The following is a 26,609-nucleotide window of genomic DNA, read 5'->3' on the forward strand; positions in this document are numbered from 1 at the left end:
TTTCGCCAAAGTCTTATGATTTTGTGTTGATGTTGGTCATTACTAGTAAATGATCCCTAATAAATTGAGAACAGTATTGTTTTTACGATGAATAGGTCAAAGGTCAATAATCACTCGTGGCCTGGGCCCCTTAAAAGCTTTTATAAACTTATATCTAGGGAACACTTTGCATACAGTTCTAAGATATGGTGCAGGGATTGGGCATGTGTAGGTGATGATCTCTATGGATTTCAAAGTCAGTAGGTCAAAGGTCAAGGACACTATGGATTTGACCACTGAAATTTTGTCTGATCAATATTTAGGGAACACTTTTGCCTACAATTATATTATTTGGTCATTATTGGGTCATAACTATTAGATGCCCACTCTTTTCTTTAAGGTTATCAGGGCAAAGGTTAAGGTCAAAGTGGCCTTAACCTGTAGAAACTTGCAGCTTTGACAACAAAAAATTAGAGAACACTTTGGCATACAATCCTGTGACATATTATTTAGGATAGTCAAGACTGCTTGATTACCCATAGCGATATTGAGGTAATTTGGTGACACATTATTTAGGTTAGTCATGACTACTTGATTACCCATAGCGATATTGAGGTAACTTGGTCAAAAGTAAGGTCATAGTTGCAATAAATGTGACTGGAGAAAAGCTGAAATTAATGAAACTTTGTAGGAACATTGTCCATGGCCTGTAGGGGACCCATATTGATTTTATGGTCATAAAATTCCAATGGTCACGCGGGAAAAATTGGGTCTTATTCATGAACATTTTAAATTATACATTATTCTTTAAATCAAAAAAAAATACTTTAAACTTTGATAACGCAATGTAAATATAAAAATTTTCAAAATGACAAAGCAAAATAAAGTAATGGAAAAATAAGTGACAAAATTTAACACATTTCTTAATTTATAATTAAATTAAATAATTTTTATTAAAATACCTTCATTTTTTTTATGACAATAAAAGAATAAACTTTTAAACTTGGCATTCTTTTTTGTACATATTGATATTATTGTTATCCACAGCTTACTCGTGTATTGACGTATATCTTTAATATTTGGAGTATTGGCTATATTCTATATACCCTTTAGCTTGATATTTGGATCAATTGACGAAACAAAAGAATTGTAATGCATTTAGAAATAGCTCTGTCTCATCACTTATATCTTTTTCGAATTTTTCCTCATAGTTAGCCAATGTTCTTAGCTTTGTCACGTTCTTTGTCACATTCATCAGTGTTATTGATACTAACAATCTTAATGTTTAACTTTCAGGCTAGAAGATGAAAACCAAAATCCTGTAGTGGAAGCCTGAATGGATTTGTAGACAATCCTTGCAACAAAGCCTGTCGAATTTAAAATTATTGCTTATTATGTCTAAATAAAAAAAAATAGCTTTACATGTACAATGTAATAATAGAAAATAATGGTGGTAATTATTTGTAAAGGGAAGTAATTTATTTATCAAGATTTTAAAAAGAAAAGTATATGAATACTCCATTTTTTTTTTGAAGGCACATTATTGCATTTTATTTTTAATTCTCTTGAAAATGCCAAGCATGTGTTTTAATAATGTTTTGGTAATTGATTTAGAGCATATTATATGTGCAACATCTAAAGAAAATAGCACTGGAAATGTTGCAGAAATGTGTCAATAATTTCATAAAGGTAGCAAAATGCAAACAAAGTAGTATTTTCACTTCCAATACAAAATACTAACTCACTATAATAATACCCATTTGCCAAAAAAGCAAAAAGAGGCAAACGTTCAACTACATGTATTTTAATTTTTGGAAATTGTAACAAGATAGATCTACCAAAAATAAGAAGTTTCTGAGTAAAACAAATGGTAGCATTTCTTTGGCTGAATATTAATTTTCTACTTTAATTATTATAATTTATGGAATGTTTTGATCATGTTGTGTCTTTTTGTATACATGTACATGTATAATGATGATTAATTGTATTTGTTGATAATTATGTAGAATATATAATTTTAACATTTGTATATCTATTATTAATGTCTTGTAAATTAAACCTCATGTGATATAATAATCATTTGATAAGTTATATATCAGTCCCAAACATAAGAAGGTTACCGTCCCCCAATATAGTGGAAGAAAGTCTTTAGAAGACATTCAAACATTTTGCAGTTTTGCTGCAGGTTTGCAGTTATGCATCAGTTGTTCCCAGCTACACCTGAACTGGCAGAATGTTTAGCAGGTGCATCAATATACCCTGCTGACTTTGAAAGCAAAGTCTCGTCAAAACATCCTTGAGAAATGTCTATGGTCCAATGAATAAACAAACCAGCTAGTAAGCCTCAGCTAAACCTTTTGCTAAAAGAATGTTCAACGTGAGCCCTACCTGTTACAAGATTCCATCTACATTACCTGAAAATCTTCAATAGCTTTGTATAATTATACTGTTCTTGCACAATTATGATTGAATTTCCACCTGCTTTGTCTGAAGTTTTTTAGGTGTAAAGTGATATTTGGAAGCTGTAAATTGTTGCACCTTACTCTGTGTCAGCGTGGTTCTTGTGACCTATTGAATACGATGTAGTTTCGTCTTGGTTTAGTGTTGTAGATTGGATATTGCTTTCAAAGCGCTGCTATATATATATTGTCTACGGGCATGACCCATTTTTTTAAACGGACAAGAAATGATGAATGTTAATCGGTTTAGAATCTTAAATAATGTATGGCTTGAAAGAATATCATTGACTGAGACGTATCAAAATCATCAAACCTGATTTGACAAATGCAAAACGTGCCGAATGTTAAATTTTCAAGACCCTTATACCCATGTTTAATGTTACATTGCCTTTTTATATTCGTGGAAAATTTGAAAACAATTTCTATCTTAAAAAGTACTACTTAAAATACTCGTTAAATTGTTAAAATAATGTTGCCGATTTATATAATAATGTTGCAGATTTGTTTATTGGCCATAAAGAATTTATTTCGCCGTGTTAAGTTAAACTATTCAGTAAAATTAATGTTGGACGGTAATTGAAAAAAGATACATACTTCACTCCTTTGGGTTGCTTCATCTTTTTTGTGTTATTTTTGACTAACTTATACTTATTTTTAGCTCGACTATTCGAAGAATAGGGAGAGCTATTGTACTTACAAAGGCGTTGGCGTCACACTTTGGTTAAGTTTTAAGTTCTTGCTTGTTGGACATTCCAAAACTACTGAAGGGAATGAGTTGAAATTTCATACAGCATAATACATGTAGCAGGTCACTGTCCAAAGCCAATAACTCTAACTTGGATTTTGACTGAATTATGGCCCTTTTTGAACTTAGAAAGTTCTTCATTATCAAGGGTTTTGTTTTACCACCTTCTGTACCGAGGCTTATTGTTTTACTTTCGAGCACGCTATTCTAGCGACAGCCTATATTTATTAAAACTCTCTGAATAAACATTGTTGCTATGGAAACAATAGGTGACATTTGGTGATATTTATTTAGACAGAATTTTGATTGGCTAAAATCATTTACATGGCATTGAGGAGAAAACAATTAAGTAGACACTAAATCTCTAGTATCCATTTGTTTGAAGGTTCATTTACAAGATTGATTTATCTGAAGTTTTACTTGTTCCAACAGCTTCATAATTTGAAAGGCAATTATTTTGTCAAGTTAGATAACCTTGCTATTCAATTCATTTTTCCTCAGTCATTTCCTTTTTTATACCTATTAATAAAAGTTATGATGCTTTGAGAACTCCTTGGTATATATTGATCACCCCTTTATGTACTTATGTTAAAGCCTGTTTGGTTTTCATACTTTGAAGACTAAATAATGTATATAGGGAAATAATAACCTGCCATGCATCTCTAACTTTTACTTAGGACAGAATATTGTCTAGCTTATATCTTTGTCAGCTGTTCCTTTTTCTGGCTCAATCTTGCAATTTTGATTGAGTGATTCGCAATTATTTCTCTTTTTTTCGCAAAAAGGTTCCAAAAGTTGTTACTGCCATTCTGATTCAGACGTATTTCATATTTTTGTTATAATTTTTAAGAGATTAACTCTGCAACTGACAGCAGAATATGAAACAAATTGAAATGTAACATGTTTATTATAAAGACGGTTAAGACATATGTTAGCTGACCTCAGTCTTTTCTGCTGAGCACAGCGTGTATGTTTTTTTTTCTGATTAGATCTATAGATTTCTATTTCCAAAAAAGTTGTCATGAATTTGTATAAGAATTAAGTACTACTGTATAAAACGCAGAAAGCAACAAGTTTGATCAAGATATCTGCAAAGAAATTTGGAAGCATAGGTGCTTTTGAAACCATACTGGCTTTGCATGATTTGAAATTGTCCATATCAAATTCTGTGAAGCCACAAATAATAGAAGAGTGACATTCCTCATTGTAAGCCTCGGCAAGATTATCCGGGGGAGTAACTCTGTTAAACTTCCAATAATTCTTAAATTCATTGCTCGAGGATTCCTTCATTTTCTCTGCAAGCTTAGATAAGTCAGCTGCAGTGAGCTTGTTAAGTCCGTAGTGTGAACTGGTCTTGTATTCTAACTCCCACATGGCGGCGCCATTTTTGTTTGCCTTTAAAAGGTCAAGGTAATATTGTCCAATTTCAAGATGGACACCTGTTGAGTCGGATAGCTGGGTTATGTGACGGGTCTGACGGAGTAACTGACGGGGCAACGAAAATAGGTACAGCTGTTCTACCTATGAAATAAATTGACACGGTTCGTAAGTGCAGAATTGTTAATCTTTTAAATACACATTAGTTGTTTTTTTTTTTAAATATTTAGACAGTTGTTGTAGATGACTGAAATTATTTTCATTAACATTAAATGGGCTTAATTAAGAATGATAATAATTGCTGAATTGTCATTTTTCTTAAGTCTCATAATGGAATGTTTAGAATCAAATTGTGTATATTTAGCTAGTACAAAGCAATCTGAATATCTAACATCGACTTTGTTTTGTTAACACTCGCCATGACGACAAAGCTCAACACAAAGATACATGTACAATTGATAAAAAGAGTTAAAATTTGGTTACCTTTCTCATTTTTCAAAACTTTAAACCCATCTGCATGATCATGTCCGAAGTGCATAGCGACGATAATATCTGTGAATTCCCGTAGAACCGAGACAAGAGGTTCGTGGTAGACCAAATGCATCCAAATAACACCGTCGGGTGTGTATACACCTGGGGGAATATGAGCTGTTACCAACACCTGTGTGATTGTAAAGACATGGAAATTAAACTTGCTTTTCATTGTTTTCTACTTGATTAATTTCTTAAGGAATTCACCAAACGTTGTTTCATTGAAATGACTCACAAAAATAAACGAAATAAAATATGTATCCGGGTAATAAAATATTACGTGTCAACAGGCGTCTATCTTGAAATTGAACACTTTTATCGGCAAAAAAAAATGGCACCGATATATGGGAGACAGTTTACAAGACAGCCTTAAAATAACAATACACATGTATATATAAATATGTTTTCTTTTTCTATCCCGGTAAAATTCGCCAAAAAAAAAATCGATTTTGAAATCATTATGGTGACGCGTTGTCGGACTTTTGTCTTGTCGTCCTGTCTCTTACGATGCACGCCAAATGGCGCGATGTCGTGCGGCTTGTTGTCGTGATGTCACATTGTCGCTCGGTAGTGACCAAACAACGCGCCGAACACCTATGAATCAGCCATCATAAAAATACATCACAACTTGACTTACTTACAAAATTTACCAGAACTAGAAGAACCTTCTATGTTATTGTATCTTTTAAGTTCAGTTCAGAATCTTAATTCTTTATATCCTTGGCAATCACATTATTTGACATTATGCTCGTTTTTTTTTTCATTGTAATGTTAAACTGACTTGACTAAATATTTCAAACGAAGGACTGTTATTATGGTAATTGACCAACAATTGATTTTGGAAAATATGACGGATAAAGTATTTATCAGCCTTAAATATTTTAAAGACTGTTCCACTCTTTTTTATAAATTGAACGTTACATGTAAATTCTGATGGATATTTACAGGAACTACCTTGAACCACGGGAGTTATTAATCGTTCGTGCGGGGTTAATTATAAAATTGAAAGGAGTTATGGCAAAATGTTAACTTATTTTGACTTTCACTTGTTCATTCACTATCACTATATAATGTCCTTGGATGGGCAAAATGTCACTTTGAACAGTGAGTTATGGTTTTTATCGCATTGATAAGTTCCAGAATATCGCCGAACAGCATAATAGCTATAGGAAATACAAATATGAGTCATTGCCTTGCATTATCAACTACACTATTATAGTTGTTCTTTTAAAAGAAAATGTATACTTAGATGGTGACTAATTCGTCAAATGTTGTAAAGTTTTTTTTCAGGGGAAGTAACTTAAAATAGAAGAAAGGAAGAATCCTTAAAGAACGTGTATAATGTCAAAATTGAAAATGTTGAAGGCTTAATTTAATCAAACCTTATCTATAGGCAATGTAATGTTACCTTTTCCTTGTTTTGGCGAGCTTGTGCAAGAGTAGAATTAAGCCAGGCAATCTGGTCGGCTGGGTCTGTATAATTGAGTATAGCCTTGTTTGGTGTATAGTACAAATTAGTGTTCAAACCAACTATCCGGAGTCCATAACGTGTCTTTTGTGTATAGTACGCCCCTTAAGTAAATACAATAAAATGATAGATATACATGTAATTACATCCAATTAGAATTAAGAGATGTTGTTTGTACGCAATGTCTTTAAAAGTGTCTGAAATTAAATCGTTTTTAGGTCTGTAATAAATTTTACAAAAGTCTTGTTTAAATCATTATGTTCATTAAGTTATATAATTCTTTATGTATGTAAGAATACTTAAATCTAGAAAGGCTATGTCTTACAAGCTAAAAGCAGCTGGCCTCCATATTAGCGAAAATATTTAAAAAAATCAAACTTGAGAAACAGAATTTATGAGAAAAGTAAAATGATTTATGATTCAAGTAAAATTGTACTTGTTTTGTGCTATTATTGGCGAGATTTTTAATATATATCAACAATGCCCCTGCGTGACTAACGCTGTAAGGGTTGTTTTTGCATATTTTGACCTCTTTTCCACTTGTCGTTTACAATGTGAAAATTTCTTTCTTTGTTCACTTCAAAATATTTTTCATTTGAACACATTTTCAAAATGTTTTTGGAAATAATCATGAATGTGGAGGCATGGTGTTTTAAACGAAACCTTACAAATTGATTAACATTGTTATATGAAATTGGTGTTAAATCTTTGTATTTGTGAATAGACTGGATGGTTTATCAAATTAAATAGATTGTAAGTTCATTAAAACACGAAAACATAAAAACACAAATTAAATGGAAATGAAATACGTATGTTTGTACCATAGTTATTTTCTAATTTCTATTTTCATCACCCTACCTTTTCTGAAATTGTCTTGTTGAGAAAGGTCATTTAGCCATGACCCCCATCTGTCAAGGGTGTCGTTATACAGCAGATTATTGTAAGGTGGAAACTGGTTATATGGGAAGTAGTCATGGTTACCAAACGTCGCATACACATGTACATTTGGTAACGTTGTCTTAATGACGTCAGTAACGTTGTCAAGAATACCGGCGTAAATGTCATAACTAAGATCTTCGTTTTTGGCATGTAAAACTGTATCGCTAAGAAAGAAAACAGGAAACTTAATGAGAAAATGATTCGGCCTAGAGGCCTATTAAAATGGTTTATTAGGATTCTATCTCACAAATACTTATTTCAGAAATAATGTTATATAATAAACGGTGCCCTGTAATGATGATTGGCGTTCATTTGCGTAGAAATCTTTGATATGAAATAATTTTGAAAATAGGATCCTAAAATGTCACTAACTACAGAGACTTTTAATTTCTCAGGCTTTGTTTCATATCAACCATTGCAGTGGTTACGAAAATCCCGCTCTGCTCTCTTGCACTGACCTAATTAAAGGTCAACCTACCATGAAGAATTAAGTAACATCTTCTTCGATGGTCATGGATCTTTCAACGTTCGTACCAGTCGTACCATTCCATGACAAGAAATATCTTTAAAAACGATACTCGGCCGAAGTAAAAATTGTTAACTTGCATATGTTATTTCTAAGCCTTCGATACATATAGAAATGTTAGCAATGCTTATATTACAATGACATAATAATTTCTTGTCGGTTAGAAGAATACAAAAACATATTGAAACATAAAAATTAGATTATAAGCATATTGATGTCTCATCAAAGTAGGACAATTTCTATTTATCAGTATTTATTTAAGTGTCACTATTACTTGTTTTTACGTTTGACTTTATAAATTTTATAATCATATGCCATACTGACAGTATTATTTAAAGAATCACATATGAAATATTGCAAATAGAAATAAAAAAGATAATAAGTTCTGATATTATAAACATTATATCAACTGCACAGATTTACTTATTGGACATCATAACCTGAGGGTACCTGATAAGTTCTTATATATTGTGTGTTTTTCGATATTTTCATGTATAAGTAATTGTATAAAATATACTTAGTAATTTTTCATGTAAATAAACTGAGATTCATTTATTGGACATGATGAGATCAAAACGCAGTGTAAAATTTTTTGTTGAAGGGAGTACTGTTATATCGCAGCAACTTAACTAGAACGTGAAAGAACTATCCAGTACATATTTTATTTCAGCACTATCCTTTACATTTTTATAATGGCAAGAACTATCATGTACATTTGTACATCTTATTTTAGAACTATACATAACATTCATTTTTAGAATGGCAAGAACTGCCCATTATTTTAGCCAATAAGGTTCCTAGATATCAATTTGTAATTTAAAATGACCAATAAAAATTCTTCTTATATTCAGTTCTTTCCTGCAAGTTTTACAGGAAGTTTAACTGAATTCAGATGGATTCCGGCCAAAAAGAGGCATTTATAATTAATTAGCACCCAATTAAAACCACAAAAATGCAAAGCAAGTTTTAAAATTTTAATGTTGCTTTAAAAAACTATACAATTTATGAATTTATTAAACTTACCCCGTCCAAAGGACAAAATCAACATCAGATTTGATGTCAGCCATTGCCCGAACGCTGCTGTTTACAAGTAACCATGGTGAGTCACACCAGAAATCGCCAAACTGACCAACGTTGTCCGGTACATTCTTCTTATTGCAGGATAGTTGTCGACCGTGATAAGTAAAGTCATAATGAAAGTCGGTTACATGCCAGAAATAACCTTAAATATGAAAGTAGGCAAAGCCAATTAACGGGGAAGTCAGATAAAAAAATCGTTATTTTCTATTTTACATTTTCCGCTTTAAAAATGTCATTCGGTATTTTATGCACTGCTTCCGTTTAATATGGTTCTCTGTCCTATAATGGTTCCCATAGAAATGCGCAGGTGACCATTTCAGTCAGAATTTTTCGGGTTTTTTTGTTACTTTGTAAGTATAAAAGTTGCGATTGTTCCATAACCGGATACCCCGCCGATTATCATTGCGTTACGGCTCCCAAGAAGAAATGATAATGAAAATTTCACTGAAAGGTATAGAATTCTATTTTTAAAAATTGTATTTCTTTTTTAATATACACGTGTAGTCTTTAGCCAGGCATGCCAAATTTCCAGTAATAGCGAGCTCGGAAGTACTGAACTGACACATCGCAACTAATGAATTTCAAGATTACGATAAAAACCGAGGTAATCTGATTGAAAACGGAAGAGTAGACTGCCCATTGATATGGGAACCATAATTGGACAGGGAACCAGAATAAATGGAAGCAGTGTATAAAATACCGAGAATGACAATTTTAAAACGGAAAATGTAAAATAAAAATGAACGATTATTTTTACCATTTCACGGTAAAAGTAAATCGAGCTCGCTTTGAGGCTTTGCCTTTTTCATATTATAATATGAAATTAGGCAAAGCCTTACTTTACATTTTCCGTTTTATAAGTGGCAATCGGTATTCCAAGCACCGCTTTTCACTTGAAACGTTTATTATTAAGTCGAAAAGTTGCGATTGTTTCGTTATCGTAATACACCCGCCTATTACCATTGAGTTACATTGCTTTTGGAATCAGTAAAAAGGTTGTTAAGATTCCTAAAACTTCACAGAATACTACATTCTTCAGTCGTAATTAAAATGGTCTGTCTTATCGCCGCATTCGGAACATCCTTGCTGATTACCCTATATCTTCATTGTCCAAAGTTTGACGGAAAGGGTCGAAGAGTTGCGATCGGTTGTATCGTAGTTTAATTAATGTAGGGTAGTTGCACCGATTAAGATAGCAACTAAATTATTTGTAATTCTTAAATATCACTTAACAAAAGTCTTTGCTTGTTTATTCAAATATGAAATAAATGGTGGCCATACTTTTTAACCTATGAATATTAAATTTAAAGAAATACAATTGAGTTTTCTTTGGATATTTTTAATTAGATTTAAAACAACAAAATTGTTTCTGTGACTATTGAAGCTTCAACAGTGACCGGTCTTTAAAAAGAAACATGCACTTTTTTGTCCTGTAAATGCTAAAAGACTGTGCTTTTTGGGATGAAAATGGAAATACAAGAATCTCTAAATAACACCCGAAACAGAAAAAAATATGCTGGTTTTGTTTGATAGACGCAAGCTACCTTCCAAATTCCCTAGCACCGGCTTAAGAGAGAATGCAATATTTGAACATGATAATGGCGAGATTTTAAATGTCAGACGTCCTAAAGTAATAATTAAATCCACATGTGTGAATTTAAGTAAAACTAGTTTACAAAACATTTTTTTTGGTTGTAAATAGCATTAATGTTACATTAGAATATAGAATTTTAAAAACATTTACCTGTGTCAGAAATAACCATCTGTAAAAACGTATAAAGTGAACACACAATGTGGAATCCCTTCTTCATTTTTCCTTTCGCGTGAGTAACAAATAATTAAAGGATAAATAACTATCAGATAAACGAAGGCCTTGATGAAAGTTTTCAACTGGTTTACCTCGTACTATGATCTAAGTTGGAAATTTAAATGTCTAATATATTAAAGGCCGAGGAAAGAGAGCGGAATTTTGTTCAAGATAACGAAAAACTGAGTTAAGCGATGTAAATTAACGACAATTGATTATATATACGTAATAAGTGATTTCGAGTAACACAGTTTGACTTTATGTACGTGATTATTACGTAAGTATAGTCAAATGGCGGCTGACGACACTTTTTGAGCGGTTAAGTATTCGCCATTGCAAGTACATTTTACAAATAAATCGAAAAGGGATATTGCAAATTAATTGTCTGTCCCTCCTTCCACAGCAATATTTAAGAAATAATACATGGTATGAATGCATATATCGTAAATGTTGCTCATTAAGGGTCATGCTAATGCATTATTGAGTTATGGCCCTTTGTTAGTAAAGGCATCAATTAACATTAAACGTTCTATCTGGAGCCATCATTTTTTTATCTTGAGCCAGATGTTAAAACTGGTCAGTTTGATTTTCATAAATTTCAAATGAATTTACATGTATATATAAAAACACGTTTCATATCAAATTCAATCAAGATGCATCTTTGGGTTGCGAAATTTTACTTTTTTTCTTTATTAATTTGTATGATAGAATGGAAATAGATTTTTAAATCACAATCTAAATCATTTATCATGCGTTGTAGTATAATAATACACGGTTTATCGTGATAATATTCCTGCACATTTGCACTTAAAATTTAAATCCATTTCCTAATTATAAAATACGTTAAACAAGGACCCATCAACTAGAAAAAGTGTCAAGGAGCCTAGGAGGACCCTAAAAGTTTGCTCAATTTGTTTAAATCATCACATGATTTTATCAACTGCATGTATATGATTGAAATATTTTTGGTTAAATGTTGCTTTTATTATGTTATACATTTTCAAAATATGCCGTTGCCGGATTATGTTTTGTCATTATGTAAATTATAATCCTACAACTATGAAATAAGAGAGTTGTAAAGTGTCTTTAATTTATTTGGCTATGAATCGGGCAAATATACAGCTTTCTCAGTATTCAATTAACAAATGTCAAGTATGCAGATTTTATAATCTATATGTGAAGCAAGGTTCCTAGTTTCAAAAAGTGGCCTTCCAATTTGATTTAGAATTAATCACTAATTCAACATTACACAGAGAACAACAAGTTTGATTAAGATATATACAACGGCATTTGAAAGCGTAGATGAGTTGAAAACAATTACTCTTTGGGCATGATTTGAAATTATCCATATCAAATTTTCTGTGAAAAGCCACAAATAATAGAAGTATGACTTTCCTCGTTGCAAAAGCCTCGGAAAGATTATCCGGGGGGAGTAAACTCTGGGTTAAAAACTTCCAATAATTTTTAAACTCCGTTACTCGAATGCTTCCTTCATTTTCTCTGGCAAGGGATAAGAGTAAGTCCACTGAGTGAGCTTTGTTAAAAGTCCGCGGAGTGTGGAAGGTCTTGTATTCTAACTCCCACATGGCGACGCCTTTTTTGTTTGCCTTTAAGAGGTCAAGGTAATATTGTTTAATTTCAAGATGGACGCCTGTTGACCTGTCGTATTTTATTAGTCGAATGCCCGGATTATGTGCGGGACCCATACGTGACGGATTAAAGTACCTCCAGGGAGTGACTGACGGGGCAAAAAAAAATAGGAGCAGCTGATCCATCTATTAAAATAAATGACCAAGCTTAGAAAAAAAAAAGCGATAACCGTTTTCACACATTTATCTAAATATTTAGTCGTCTGTTGGTATCTGAAATTGTATAAACATCTAAAGGGATGAATTAATCTTGATGATAATTATTAAGTTTGGTTTATTAGCACTTATTAGCACTTTATAATATTAAACTGGAAATGAACGATTCAAATAGTTCTTAAAATGCTTTGAACAATCAAAACGGCTAGCATTGGTGCCAAATTTTATAACAGTAAGTTTGCGATTCAATAAATATAGCAATGTCCAAAATGCATGGCGACGATAATATCTGTGAATTCCCGTAGAACCGAGACAAGAGGTTCGTTGTAGACCAAATGCATCCAAACCAAACCCTCGGGTGTGTATATACCTGGGGGAATATGAGCTGTTACCAACACCTGTATGATTGTAAAGAATCATAAAGTTGACAAAAAGAAACTTGTTTTGGCGTTATCCTCCTCATTTTAGAATCTTCTAAAGAAATCAAATCTACCAAGGAAATCAATCTCGTCCTTAAATTACAGAATATCACCGAAGATCATAAATAACCCTAGATCCTTGTAAAAAAAACACATTTGTGTCAAACGCCCTTTTATATCTTAGATTTTGTTTAGTTTTTGTATGGGAAAAATTTTGAAAAATTTAATAACATAGTTTAATTTTTTCGAAAATTTTTTTAACATTTTTATTCTTTTTAATTCATTCCTTAATTTTTATGTCACCCAGGTTTTGTAAAATTTTAAAAAGTATCTTTTTAAAAATTACAGATACCTTTTCTTTGCTTTTTCTAGCTTCTGCCAGAGTAGAATTTAACCAGCCTATCTGATCGGCGGGATCTGTATAATTGAGTATAGCCTTGTTGGATGTGTAGTACAAATTTGTGTTCAAAGCAACTATCCTGAGTCCATACCTTGTCTTTTTAGTATAATACGCCCCTTAAACAAATACCAAAATTATGTCATATATAAAATTAGATCCAATTAGGAAGCCAGGCTCTCTGTTCGACTGGGTTTTAAAGACTCTGGCAATGATTTCAGAACTTTCGTCCCATATAAACTTTACACGAAAGTCCAACTTTTCAACATTCATGTTGAATTGTTTAACACCTGCGTTTAAAATAAAGAATATGTCCAAATATTAATTATTATGCATCAAACTAGAACATTTCTTTAATTGATAACACAGACTAAAACGTGTATTACTGACGTCATATGTTTGCGTTGATATTCATACTTTAATTCTAGCAGAATATTTGGATCATTGTCGATTTACACATTTTGCCATATGAAAATATAATTTTTTTATAGGAAAGACTTATCAAATCTAAGTCGTAATGTTTTATTATTTTTATAGTTCATAAAAACGAAAGAAAATAATGAAAAAGATAAAAGTCTTAAAAGTATTTAAACGACAAATAATAAAACATCTGCAAGGCAAATACCCTGTCGGTAGACAAAGGTTTTGGTTGTTGCCAAGATGTGTTGCCCTAAAATGTCTCACTTTAGGAAAAACTGATACTGTTGTTATGAAGAAGTTATTGTTCTTTAAACGGTCGCCCTGCGAAAGTTACCCTGAACGTTATACAATACTACAAATAAGCATCACACCTTTTCTGAAATTATCGTGCTGAGAAGGGTCATCAAGCCATGACCCCCATCTGTTAAGGGTATCATTGTAAAGCAGATTGTTGTTAGGTGGAAATTGGTTATTTGGAAAGTAATCGTGGTTACCAAACGTAGCATACACGACACGGGCACACCTGGTAACGTTGTTTTGATGACTTTAGTAACGTTGTCAAGAATACCGGCGTTAATGTCATAACTAAGATCTTCATTCTTTCCATGTAAAACTGTATCTCTAGGAAAGAAAGAAGAAAACGAATCATGAAATGCAGCCCAAATACAGCCAAAAGAAATATTTTGTGTGATCGATCTGATTGAGCTTGTGATGGTCAAAAGTGTTATATGCAAGCTATCTTTTTATGCTCAACAAGCACCGACTTAACCAACAAACAATATAAAACTCAGAAACATCTGCAGATGTGTTCAGTCCATATGGCATATCCATGGAACTTTCAAAATACGAAAACTATGACCAACATGGAAGTGTGCCATTAAAAGAACGTATCCACAAAAACGATGAAACGAGGCAGTTCTCCTATTTTATTAAACAACAAAACGTGTATAATATAAGTTTTTATTTGTTTGGGTCGTCAGACCAAACAAATAATAGTAGCGAAATTTCAGACCCTGATACGCTTATTTACAAAAACCGAAAGTAGTCTGAACCCCTAGAAGCGGTTACTTCCCTTTATATGAAAAACTAAGGGAAGATCAATGTGTAAAGTTTGTCAAATGACAGGCGCATTAATTTTCAAGCCTTCATGGGAAAGAAAAAATTGTTCCCGATTGGCCGAAGATTTCTAATATTGTGTAATTCTTTACCGATATACATGCTTATATTAAGCTCCATGATTATTAACAACATGTTTACTGTGAACAAAATATCTCGAAATTAAAATGGGTTACAAACCTTGATTTAGAATAAAGTGGTTTTCTTCAGGCCATTATTTTATACTAGTAACTTCCCCGTGGTCGAGGAGTTACACACTCGCTTAGGAAGCGAGAGGTCTGGAGTCCAAACCCTAGTTAAGGCAACTCACGTTAGCCAAATAAACATGGCATTAGCCTTATAGCCAATTTACTACAGTTACAACACTGTAAACAGCATTGGTGGCACTATACAAAAACAAATTCGTTTATAATCTCACAACCCTCACCCTTCTGAGACCCAAACAAATTCAGCGCCATCTGTGCCTTGATTGGATTATTACGCTATTAACAATTTTTACAGTTAATGACACTTACCCCGTCCAAAGGACAAAATCAACAACAGATTTGATGTCAGCCATTGCTCGAACGCTGCTGTTTACAAGTAACCATGGTGAGTCACACCAGAAATCGCCAAACTGACCCACGTTGTCTGGTACATTTGTCTAATTGCAGGATAGATGTCGATCGTGATAAGTAAAGTCATAATGAATATCGGTTATATGTCAGAAATAACCTAAAATAGTAGATATATAGTTATCGACCGTGATAAAGTGTATGTGTATGATCACGTGACATGGTTTACCCGCGTATTGTTTAACCTCTGATAAGTCAAAGAATTCAATGTTGTAGAAATAAATATGTAATGTAAGCGTGGACATATATACGATAATAGTAAGACGTGGTAAATCACAATAAAAATGGACACACCAAACAAAGGAAAACGGCGGCCATAATAATTTTCGTGATCCTGAAGACACACGGCAAAAATTTAAGATAAATTCAACTGGCGGTATCTCATACTTTTACAGACAGGCATCATGCGGGTATAGCACCCCCTTCTACATATTTGTGAGACAACTTCACAAGTAAATATTTTAGCCATTTAAAATGAAAGGAAGCTTTTTTTCTTTTTGGTTTCCGGTTGTTTACTGACTTTTACTGACCAGGAACCCCGTTTATATCCAAATAAAAATTTTGCTTGTGTGGCCATCTTTTAAACGAACGCTCGCCCTTGAAAATTATTATTTAGCGAAAAGGTAAAAAAACAACAACAAAAAGAACGGAAATATAAACTGTATACTTTAAATATATACATGTATACATAAATTGATAGATTTTAGTAAATGACCTTTGTTTTGTAAAACTCTTTCGTGTAATTAGATTATTCAGACTAACAGCTGTAAATGTGTTTATTTTTTATTCTCTTGCTTCTTTAACCTCAAGCTCCATTTTGTCTGGAATGAATCCGGTGCTTTAACTCAAAATCAGTTGGACACGGGGAATATTCCAAATCAGCCAAGATCGATTGCACACCGCGTTATTGCATTTGGAAAACCATTCTGGTTACCCTTTATCACCATTATCCGAAGATAAATGGACATTGGACTTATCGTAGTTTAATTTATTTGCTAAGAAGGATTGTTGCACTGATCAAGATATGGCAACTAAATTATTTGTATTTCTTAAACATCATTTAAAGAAAGTATTAAAATTCTGCTTCTTCATACAAATATCAAACGAACGGTAGACGTGATTTTCAACCTATGAATATTAAAGCAGCCTTCAGTTTTTATTTTGTGTTTTGTGCTGTTTCAAACTAAGTATTTCACTAATATTACCAAGGAAAAGTGCATCATATCACTTCTTTACTTTCTTTAAAACAGCGCCCCGAGAGCTATTTATAGCGCGCAGCGGCGACGTTCATTTCGGGGTCTTTACTTATTTATATATGGAGAGCGGATCGGTAGGTTAGATGTATTGAGGGGTTTATTTATTGTTTATTTATTCTATCGACGACATTTTTCATTTTATACCATTTATATTCTTTTGATTTGGGAATTATATGAAACGATTTATCTTATTTTTTCCCAATAGTAAGGCCACGTTTTTAGTTTTGTGAAAGTAACATCAGAATTCAAATCATTTGCCGACTATTTTTGTTTTCAGATGATGAGATTCTATCCTGTAGTGATATTACAGTTTTTCACAAGATGTGATATAATACTTGCCATTAAATATCTTAATATAAACATATGTATATTTAAATGAGTAGTCTACTTGTTATAAAGGGAAGTAAATCTCTCAGATTTTGAATAAATTATTGTTGCTAAAAATGTTAAAAAAACAACACAGGACAGGACTATATATGATTTGGAACATAATGAAAGATGTTATTAAATTATGGTTGGAAATAAAATTCTGATTTGATTTTGTTTTTATTATGTATACAATTTTAAATTGTGCTATTTCCGAATTATTGTCTTTTTATTATTATGTAGATTATGTATAATGCTCTGGCTATGAATATATGAAACGGTTTAGTTGCGAGGATACAACATTGGCTTGGGCGACAACGAGGGGTGCTTCTTCTGTAAAGGGAGACACAGGCGAAATTTTCATTTCTTCGTTTTAAAATTCACATTCATTATTCTGTAAATGTCCTAAAAATAAATACGCTAGGCAGTTACAGTAACAAAACTTTTCTCTTTATAAAGAATGAAATGGTTGTTTCCTAACTTGACCCACGTGGGTCAGGTTAGAGCGTTAAGATTATCAATATTTGTCACAGTGAACTCTGGAAACGTTAAAGGTAGAACATGTCGAATGAATTACTTAGACTTGTTTCAATCATACAATATCAATAATATCTGTTATTTAACTTCAGGTTCTTTTTTCAAGTCACATGTCTTGTTTTAAAACTACTCGGTGATTCTGTTGGCCTCTTAATTTCGTTCAACAAATATGGATATATTTAAGCTTTAAACCCAAAATATATAGACTTTATACAGAAATTCATACTGGGACTTTACAAAATGTCATTTTAGCGTGGTTTGAGTACATAAGATCATTTTTATATTTTGTCATTAATTTGCCTAAGTATCCCTTAAAAAAGACTGTACCCTATTCAGTTTTCGGAATTACATATTGTATTACTTCTGCTTTAAAAAGTACCCCTTTCAGTTTGGACTTATATAACGTATTACTTTTTCATTGGTAATAACTCTTTCAGTGGATAAACCCTTCAATTTTATGTCTTGTGTAATGTATTATTTAATGGTAACATTTTGTTGTGAATTTTACAATAGGACTATAACATAATTGTGGTCAAAGTTTCATCTCAATAATCTATGATTTTTCCTACTCGGATTATGATACCTCTATCCCATTCCAACCTCTGTAAAAACTAAACTGATATAACGCAGGAGAAAAAACAACAACAAGAAGAAATAAACAAAGTCAACTGTAATATAGCTCTTCTTATGAATCAAGGAAGAGCATTGTTATCAATACAATTTTCAAATCCTCATTGAAAGTTTACTGAATACATTAGGTTAGAAAACATCCAAAAACCATGCAATAAGAAGTTGTATTGTGTCCTTACTTTATTTAGATATTATTCAAGCAAATATACAGCTTTCTCAGTTTTCAATGTATATAGGGATGCCAAGTATGCAAATTGTATAATCTATGTGTGAAGCAAGGTTCCCGGTTTCAAAAGGTTGTCTTCCAAATTTGATTTAGAATTGAGCACTAATTCAACAATACCCAGAGAAAAACCAGTTTGATTAAGAAATAAACAACGGCAATTGAAAGTCTAGATGCAGTTGAAACCATACTGGCTTTGCATGATTTGAAATTATCCATATCAAATTCCGTGAAGCCACAAATAACAGATGAATGACAATCCTCATTACAAGCCTCGGCAAGATTATCAGGGGGAGTAACTGTATAAAAGTTCCAATAATTCTTAAACTCCTTACTCGATGCTTTCTTCATTCTCTCTGCAAGACTAGATAAATCAGCTGCAGTGAGCTTGTTAAGGCCGTAGTGTGAACTGGTCTTGTATTCTAACTCCCAATTTGCGGCGCCATTTTTGTTTGCCTTTAAAAGGTCTAGGTAATGTTGTTCAATTTCAAGATGGATGCCTGTTGATCTGTCGTACTTTACTAGCCGGATGCCCGGATTATGTGCGGGACTATATGTGACGGAAAACATACCTCCAGGGAGTGACTGGCGGGGCAATAAAAATAGGAGCAGCTATCCATCTATGAAAATAAATTGGCAAGCTTTTAGTAAAAAAGCAGAACCGGTAATATTTGAAATACATCAGTTTATTTTGAATATTAGTAGGTTTTTTTGTGACTGAAATTCTATTTATCAACATCAAAAGAGATTTATTAATCTTGATTAAATTTGTTGTTATGCACCGTAGTTATTAACACTGTATATTCAAATAGTAAGGATCGATGAAAATAGTAAATAAAATAATTGTCTTCATCTATGGCATTGGAGCCAAATTTTATGTCAAGAATTATGCGTTTCAATAAATTTAGGGAAAATGTTTACCTTTATCATTTTTCAAAATTTTAAACCCATCTGCATGATCATGTCCGAAGTGCCATGGCGACGATAATGTCTGTGAAGCCCGTAGAACCGAGACAAGAGGTTCGTGTAAACAAATGCATCAAACAAACGTTTGGGGTGTGTGTACCCCTGGGGGGAATATGAGCTGTTACCAACACCTGTTGATTGTAAAGAAAAAAAAATAAAAAAAAAAAAAAAAAAAAAAAAAAAAAAAAAAAAAAAAAAAAAAAAAAAAAAAAAAAAAAAAAAAAAAAAATGAATAATAAAGTTGACAAAGAAATGCTTTTTTGCGTTTTTCTCATCGTTTTAGAAATCTTCTCACGAAATCAATCTCGTCCGTAAATTTTAGAATATCACCTCTAGACCATAAATTGCCCAAGATCGTTATAAAAAGACCTTTGCGTCATTTCCTTTCGTTATGATAGAGCTATTTAGTTTGTTTTATGTGTAACAAAGTTGAATCTATTTGAAGTGTTAAACATTTTTATGTTCATGTTAACAGACAAACTTATGAGACATAAAGGGATGTTACTTTAAAACCCTGGACAATGTATCGGTATATAATTACAGTTACCTTTTCCTTGTTTGTTTTAGCTTGTGTAAGAGTAGAATTTAGCCAGGCTATCTGGTCGGCGGGGTCTGTATAATTGAGTATAGCCTTGTTGGATGTGTAGTACAAGTTAGTGTTCAAAGCAACTATCCTGAGTCCATAACGTGTCTTTTTAGTATAGTACGCCCCTTAAATAAATATGATAGTTATGTCATAAATGTAATCATATCCAATTAGGAAGCCAGACTCTCTGTTGGACTTTTTAAAGTGTCTGACCATGATCTCAGAAATTAACTCTTGACCTGTATATAAATTTACAAGAAAGCCCGGTTTTACAACACCTTATTTAAAGTACATTTGTACTATAACAGTTTTGTTCAAAATAAAGAATGTGTACTAATGTTAATTACTACGCGTTTAACTTAATTCACAATGTTATGCCTTAATATGTTTTCGCTTATAAGAACTTATATGAGATTCACACTTTTATTCTATCGCAATATTTTGATCCTTGTTGATAACCACATTTTTGCCATAAGCAGATATAGTTTGTTATATAAATGAGTTGTCAATCCTGTTTGTTAGTAATCGCAATGCTTTATTAAATTTCATAGTTCATAAAAAACGAAAACATTAAAGAAAAAGTTTAAAATTCTTTATAGGTATTATTTTTATAACATCTGCAAACAAAGAGTTTGGTTGTCTTCTTCAAGGGAAGTCTTAGTTTGGAAAGAACTGATGCCGTTGTTATAAAGACTTTTTTGCTTTTTATAGAGGGCCGTTCTGTAGAGGTTACGCTAAGCGTTAAATACATACTACAAATGAGCTTCTTACCTTTTCTGAAATTGTCATGCTGAGAAGGGTCATCAAGCCATGACTTCCATCTATTAAGGGTGTCGTTGTAGAGCAGATTGTTGTTAGGTGGAAATTGGTTATTTGGAAAGTAATCGTGGTTACCAAACGTAGCATACACGGGCACACCTGGTAACGTTGTTTTGATGACTTCAGTAACGTTTTCAAGAATACCGGCGTTAATGTCATAACTAAGATCTTCATTCTTTCCATGTAAAACTGTATCTCTAGAAAAGAAAGAATGAAAAAAAACAACATTTTAGGCCGCCCATTACAGTAAAATGGAATTTATGGGCGGAACGGTTTAATCTTTATCATGGCCAACAGTGGAATGCAAGCTACAAATCATGCTCAATAAGCACCGACTTAACACGAACTAATCACGTTAAAAAATATAAGACGTAGAAACATTTGCAGATGTGTTCATATGGCATTATTCATGGAACATTCAAAATATGAAAACAAAGACAAAAACAAAACGGATGGGTGACATTCAACGAGCGCATCCGCCAAAACCATGAAACGAGGCATTTCTTTCGTTAGGTGTTGGATAATGACTCAGTAAACGATTTTTACAGTCAATCAAACTTACCCGTCCAAAGGACAAAATCCACATCAGATTTGATGTCAGCCATTGCTCGAACGCTGCTGTTTACAAGTAACCATGGTGAGTCACACCAGAAATCGCCAAACTGACCCACGTTGTCAGGTACATTCGTCTTATTGCAGGATAGTTGTCGACCGTGATAAGTAAAGTCATAATGAAAGTCGGTTATATGCCAGAAATAACCTTAAATAAAAGGATAATATTAAATAGTTATCGACCATGATAAAAAGTATGAGTATGATTACCTGACATGGCTTACCCGTGCATTTTTACCTATGATATATCAAGGAATTTGTCGTTTTATATTTTATATATATTTGTGTAATAGGTCAACAAATAGGCTATAAATAAATCTCTGTTGGAAGTATGGACGTATAAGTAAGCAACATGATAGTAAAACGTGGTGGATGCAGACGGACAAACCCTATTGTAATATTGTGAATACACGCAAAAAGCAAAACAAAAGCAGTTCTTCGGAATCAGTTGGGGGTACGGTACGGATCAATCATCATTGATCTCATGTAACTACAAAAGCAATATAATTAAAACAGAGCAATTTAAGACCATGAATACAGATGAATTTATTGGCTCTATTTGACATGATTTCTGCCGCATACACAGTAACAATGTGATAAATGAAAATAAAAAGACTCATTAATTAGATTATACATTACAGTACAAATGCATTAATTTAGAAGCAAGAAATCGTCGAACGAATTTGCTTTTCAGTGGCATTTACGTAAACACACTTCAACAAAAAAAACTGTGAAGTATCGGATATTTGCATGAACGTGGTTCACCGTTCAGATCTCGAGGCTCCCTCGCGGAAAATCAAATGCAAGCTCTTTTTTTAGAAAAGATGTTGAGCCGAAACTTTCAAACGCTTACCAGCTCCGGGGGTTATATTGTTATCTATACAGAGAATAACCTAATTAAATAAGAAAGGCCACTCTGGCCACTGTACAAAGAACTCGAGTCTTTAAACAGAAAAGGAACAGTTACTGTGCTTATTGAGTAATCCCGATAAATTAATAGTCAACGAGGAATTCCCAGAGTGGAGAGACGTTATAAGCCAACTGATTAATTAAGACGCTGAAACAATTTTATTGATCAAAATTTACATATGGAAAACTTAAATATTTCTATTTAAAGTGGATATTGAAGGGATGCAGGTTCAATACTGAAATTGTTAAACGAGTTGAGCTACATTGTATTATGCGAGCTCATGGCGAGTATGATATTATTTTAGTCAACGAGTTCAATAAGTTTAATAAGAAACCTGCACGAAAATAATATTCAATCTTCATATACCAAATATTAAAACTGTTTTCATTACGAAATCACTTTTTCATTGATGCGCTTATAGTGTAATGCCAACATATAGCGCGTCTATAGACTTACTTTATGTCGTTAGTTGTTAAGTTCAAATATAGAGTAGGTTAATGTTTTATGATTTAAAACAACAAGTATAAAATTATAAAACTAGAGAAAAACAGAATCTCTCAAGAGAACCAAACGTGGCATAATTGAAAATGTTGTAGTGTAGATTCCATGACCATTTTTCTAATCTTTTCTCAAATTTGTCTCGTGCCGTTTTATACTCAGGTCTCTTGAATGACTTGTGAACTCAGAGATTTGAAAGCTTGCATCATTGTCCTTTGTCTGATATTGTACGTTATACTTGAAGCACTAATGATTTTGAAGTTGATCTTAAATTGTTTATGTTGCTATATGCTGATAACACGACTATTTTATCAGAAAGTTCTAATGTGTTACAAAATGCATTATATGCAATATCTGATTACTGTTATACCGGTACTTGGGGTTTGAAAGTGAATACATTTTGTACTGCCAACAACAAAAAGTGTTGTGTTTTGTAAAAGTAAAAGGTGGCTCGAAAATATAATTCATCTCCAGTTTGAAGGTAACATATTCGAGATCGTTGTCTTTGTCTTGCCCGTCTCAATGGATTTTTGGATACAAGAAAATAAAATTGATCAAGCTTTAAAAGCGATGTTTTCTGCATACCAACAAAGTCTCGTGATTTTTCCTACCGATTGATTTGTAATTTAGTTTTTCTGGATAAGATGGTGACGCCTATTATTTAATTTTGGACCCAAAGTTTGGGGAATTTTAAAATGTATTCTAGATAATGATGCTACCAATTTAAATTTTAAATAACCTAATTTCATAAAAAAAAATAGTTTAAATTAGGTTTTATAAAAGGTAATTTTAAAAAATATCTTGAAAAGTATAAATGGGTTAGCCCAACTAAATTTCCCTTTTTTTGTTGCAAATTTTTAGATCTTAATTCCGGAAATTAAAAATTTTTCTAATGTCTAAACCATTCAAAAAAAAATTAAATTTTCCTTTTTTTAAATTTTTGTTTGGTTAAAAACTTATTTGGGTTCTCTTTTTTTGTTAAGTTTAAACATAATTCATGGCGGGGCCCAAAACCAAAAGGACACGGGGGTTGGAAACTCAAAAACGCCTTTAAAAATTCCAAAAAAAATGAAATTTTTTAACCCAAAGGAAATTTTCTTTATATATTTTATAAAAAAATTCTTAATAAAAAGCCGTTTTTAAAAAAAATCATATTTCAACATCTATAATAATACACAAGATAAAAATGTTCGCCGGAAAAAATCCGCACCCCTTACGTCATAATCACCATGTATTTTTAATCCATTTCCAATATTTTCACATAATCCTTTGGTCCATCGACACAGAAGATATAATTCTTCACGATGATGGTCAATTTTAAACTTCAACGGTAATATATACAACGCAACAGCCGAAATAAACATCAATATTCTCGTCGTTTTTTTTTCAACGACAAAAAACTTTCGATAAATTCAATGGACCAGACGGGCTATGAACGAAGCTATCCGATTTATGTGGCCCAGCTTTGCCGTGTGCAAAATGCGCAGCGCTTTTAAGTTTGGGAACCACATAATCGGATAGCTTCGTTCATAGCCGTGTGGGTCCATTGAATTTATCGAAAGGTTTTTGTCGTTGAAAAAAAACGACGAGAATATTGATGTTTATTTCGGCTGTTGCGTTGTTTATATTACCGTTGAAGTTTAAAATTTGACCATCCATCGTGAAGAATTATATCTTCTGTGTCGATGGACCAAAGGATTATGTGAAAATATTGGAAATGGATTAAAATACATGGTGATTATGACGGTAGGGGTGCGGATTTTTTCCGGCGAACATTTTTATCTTGTGTATTATTATAGATGTTGAAATATGATTTTTTTTCAAAACGGCATATATTAAGATTTTTCGATATGTATGATCAGTACATGTCCTGGGATTGACAAATATGCATTTTATTTGGATTTTAAAGGCGTTTTGAGCTCCAAACCCCAAGCGTCTGTGTGCAATACCATTTTATTTAGTCGCAAAAGTGGCACGGGTATGATAAAGTCTAACATAACTTTATCGATTCTCTTTCTATTACATATATCATGTACGAATGTAAATTGATATTTGCTTTAAATTAAGTTCAAATCCTCTTTAATGAATGAATTTACCACTTTTAACATGTTCATAATTTTTAACGGGCAGAATGGAACGATTGAATGAATTTGGTAATTTCGATTTGAGTTTTATTGTAGAGCTATAACATTGAGTTTTAAAATTTGCAGTGATAATATTTGACTTATTTCGCACAAGTATGATTTATATTTAGAAAATCTAACATGTACATCAGGTTCATTGTTTGTATTTCAGCGTTGTTATAAATTAAAGATAAGATTTACACCGTGTTAATTTTTTTAAGATTTTATTAAGCTTCACCTAACTATGCATTCTTCAATTGTAAAACGTCGGATTTCTTGTCACATTCGGAACACCCTCGCGTGAAATACTTGTTTCTTTATCGTTTTGTCGAAGTTTAACGGAAATAAACGAAAACTTCCCGATTGTCACTTTATCGTTGTTTTATGTGCAAAAATTCAAAGTGTTCAATGAAAGATAGTTGCAACGACAAGATTAGAAACAAAACTATTTACAATATTCTTAAAGATTTGTTCATAGACATCTACTATTGGATTTGACTCTTTATTTTAATATAAAATGAACTTAAAACTATTGTGTATGAACTATGAATATAACCTATTTTGTAATTTTTTCATTTGTTTTGTTTATGAAATGATTTAAAATGTTTTAATTTATATATTATTTTCTAGTCAAACCGACACTGTTAAGTTTTATGTGGTTACATTCAGCTTTAGTATAAGGGAATACATCAGTTGCCTGTCCTTTGAAATTAGTTCAGAACACAACAGAAATACCGACTTCAGGAAAGTTGCAAGAAGCTTTTTGCATGAAAAAGTCTCTGCAGGATTCGAACTTATAACGGTGTTTTATTTCATTTTATTTCATATTTGTTCCCTGCCAAAATGACAAATTACCTAAGAAAAGAAAAGAAATTGAAGCGTTTATCAAATCACATAGATTAACATTAGAAAAAGTTTTATTATATGTTTGCTTCACATGTAATGATTTATCCTGAACATAACCAGATGTGTTTAAATACATGTTACTAATTTTCTAATAATGTAGCGGGGTAAGTTGCAAGTAGCATTTACAGGTGTCATTATCCGGTCAGCTTACTTTACACATGACATAATTATATTTTAGGACACGAATTTAAAGGTATTTACTATATTCGACTTTATATTTATACGTTGTACAGAAATTTACATGATATAATATTTCTTTGAACATTGTAATAAAAAGTGAATTCCATAAATAATATACCTGTGTCTGAAATAACCACCTGTAGTGAAGTAAAAAATACACAAAGAAAACACAAGACATAAATTCCCTTCTCCATCTTTTCCTTTGAGAATAACTAACCTCTCATTCGGAAGATAAACAAATGTCAGGTAAACGAAGATATGGTGGCTGATTTCGGCCATTTCGTGTCTTCGTCCCTCAAATGTCGAAGGCGAAGA

The 26,609-nt window shown here is 32.3% G+C and overlaps 2 protein-coding genes and 1 pseudogene across 2 annotated transcripts; all 3 read right to left on the reverse strand.

Annotated features, from left to right (window-relative positions):
* Positions 1-4,609: 4,609 nt before the first annotated feature.
* LOC132731184 (acid sphingomyelinase-like phosphodiesterase 3a) lies at positions 4,610-11,042 on the reverse strand. The gene is made up of 6 exons (XM_060717322.1): positions 10,849-11,042; positions 9,048-9,246; positions 7,418-7,662; positions 6,500-6,663; positions 5,044-5,221; positions 4,610-4,704 (listed from the first exon to the last, which is right to left on the reverse strand). The coding sequence occupies exons 1-6, from the start codon at positions 10,913-10,915 to the stop codon at positions 4,610-4,612; spliced, it is 948 nt and encodes a 315-aa protein (XP_060573305.1). The 5' UTR covers positions 10,916-11,042.
* A 1,919-nt stretch (positions 11,043-12,961) lies between these two features.
* On the reverse strand, positions 12,962-16,259 carry LOC132731185 (acid sphingomyelinase-like phosphodiesterase 3b; annotated as a pseudogene).
* Positions 16,260-18,496: 2,237 nt separating this feature from the next.
* Positions 18,497-26,576, reverse strand: LOC132731186 (acid sphingomyelinase-like phosphodiesterase 3a). Its single transcript, XM_060717323.1, has 6 exons — positions 26,413-26,576; positions 21,627-21,825; positions 21,018-21,262; positions 20,208-20,371; positions 19,744-19,791; positions 18,497-19,279 (listed from the first exon to the last, which is right to left on the reverse strand). The coding sequence occupies exons 1-6, from the start codon at positions 26,486-26,488 to the stop codon at positions 18,800-18,802; spliced, it is 1,212 nt and encodes a 403-aa protein (XP_060573306.1). The 5' UTR covers positions 26,489-26,576; the 3' UTR covers positions 18,497-18,799.
* Positions 26,577-26,609: the final 33 nt, after the last annotated feature.

The sequence above is a fragment of the Ruditapes philippinarum genome, unplaced genomic scaffold (assembly GCF_026571515.1).
Source record: "Ruditapes philippinarum isolate M1 unplaced genomic scaffold, ASM2657151v2 ctg9405_1_1_1_1, whole genome shotgun sequence".
NCBI classification, from domain to species: domain Eukaryota; kingdom Metazoa; phylum Mollusca; class Bivalvia; order Venerida; family Veneridae; genus Ruditapes; species Ruditapes philippinarum.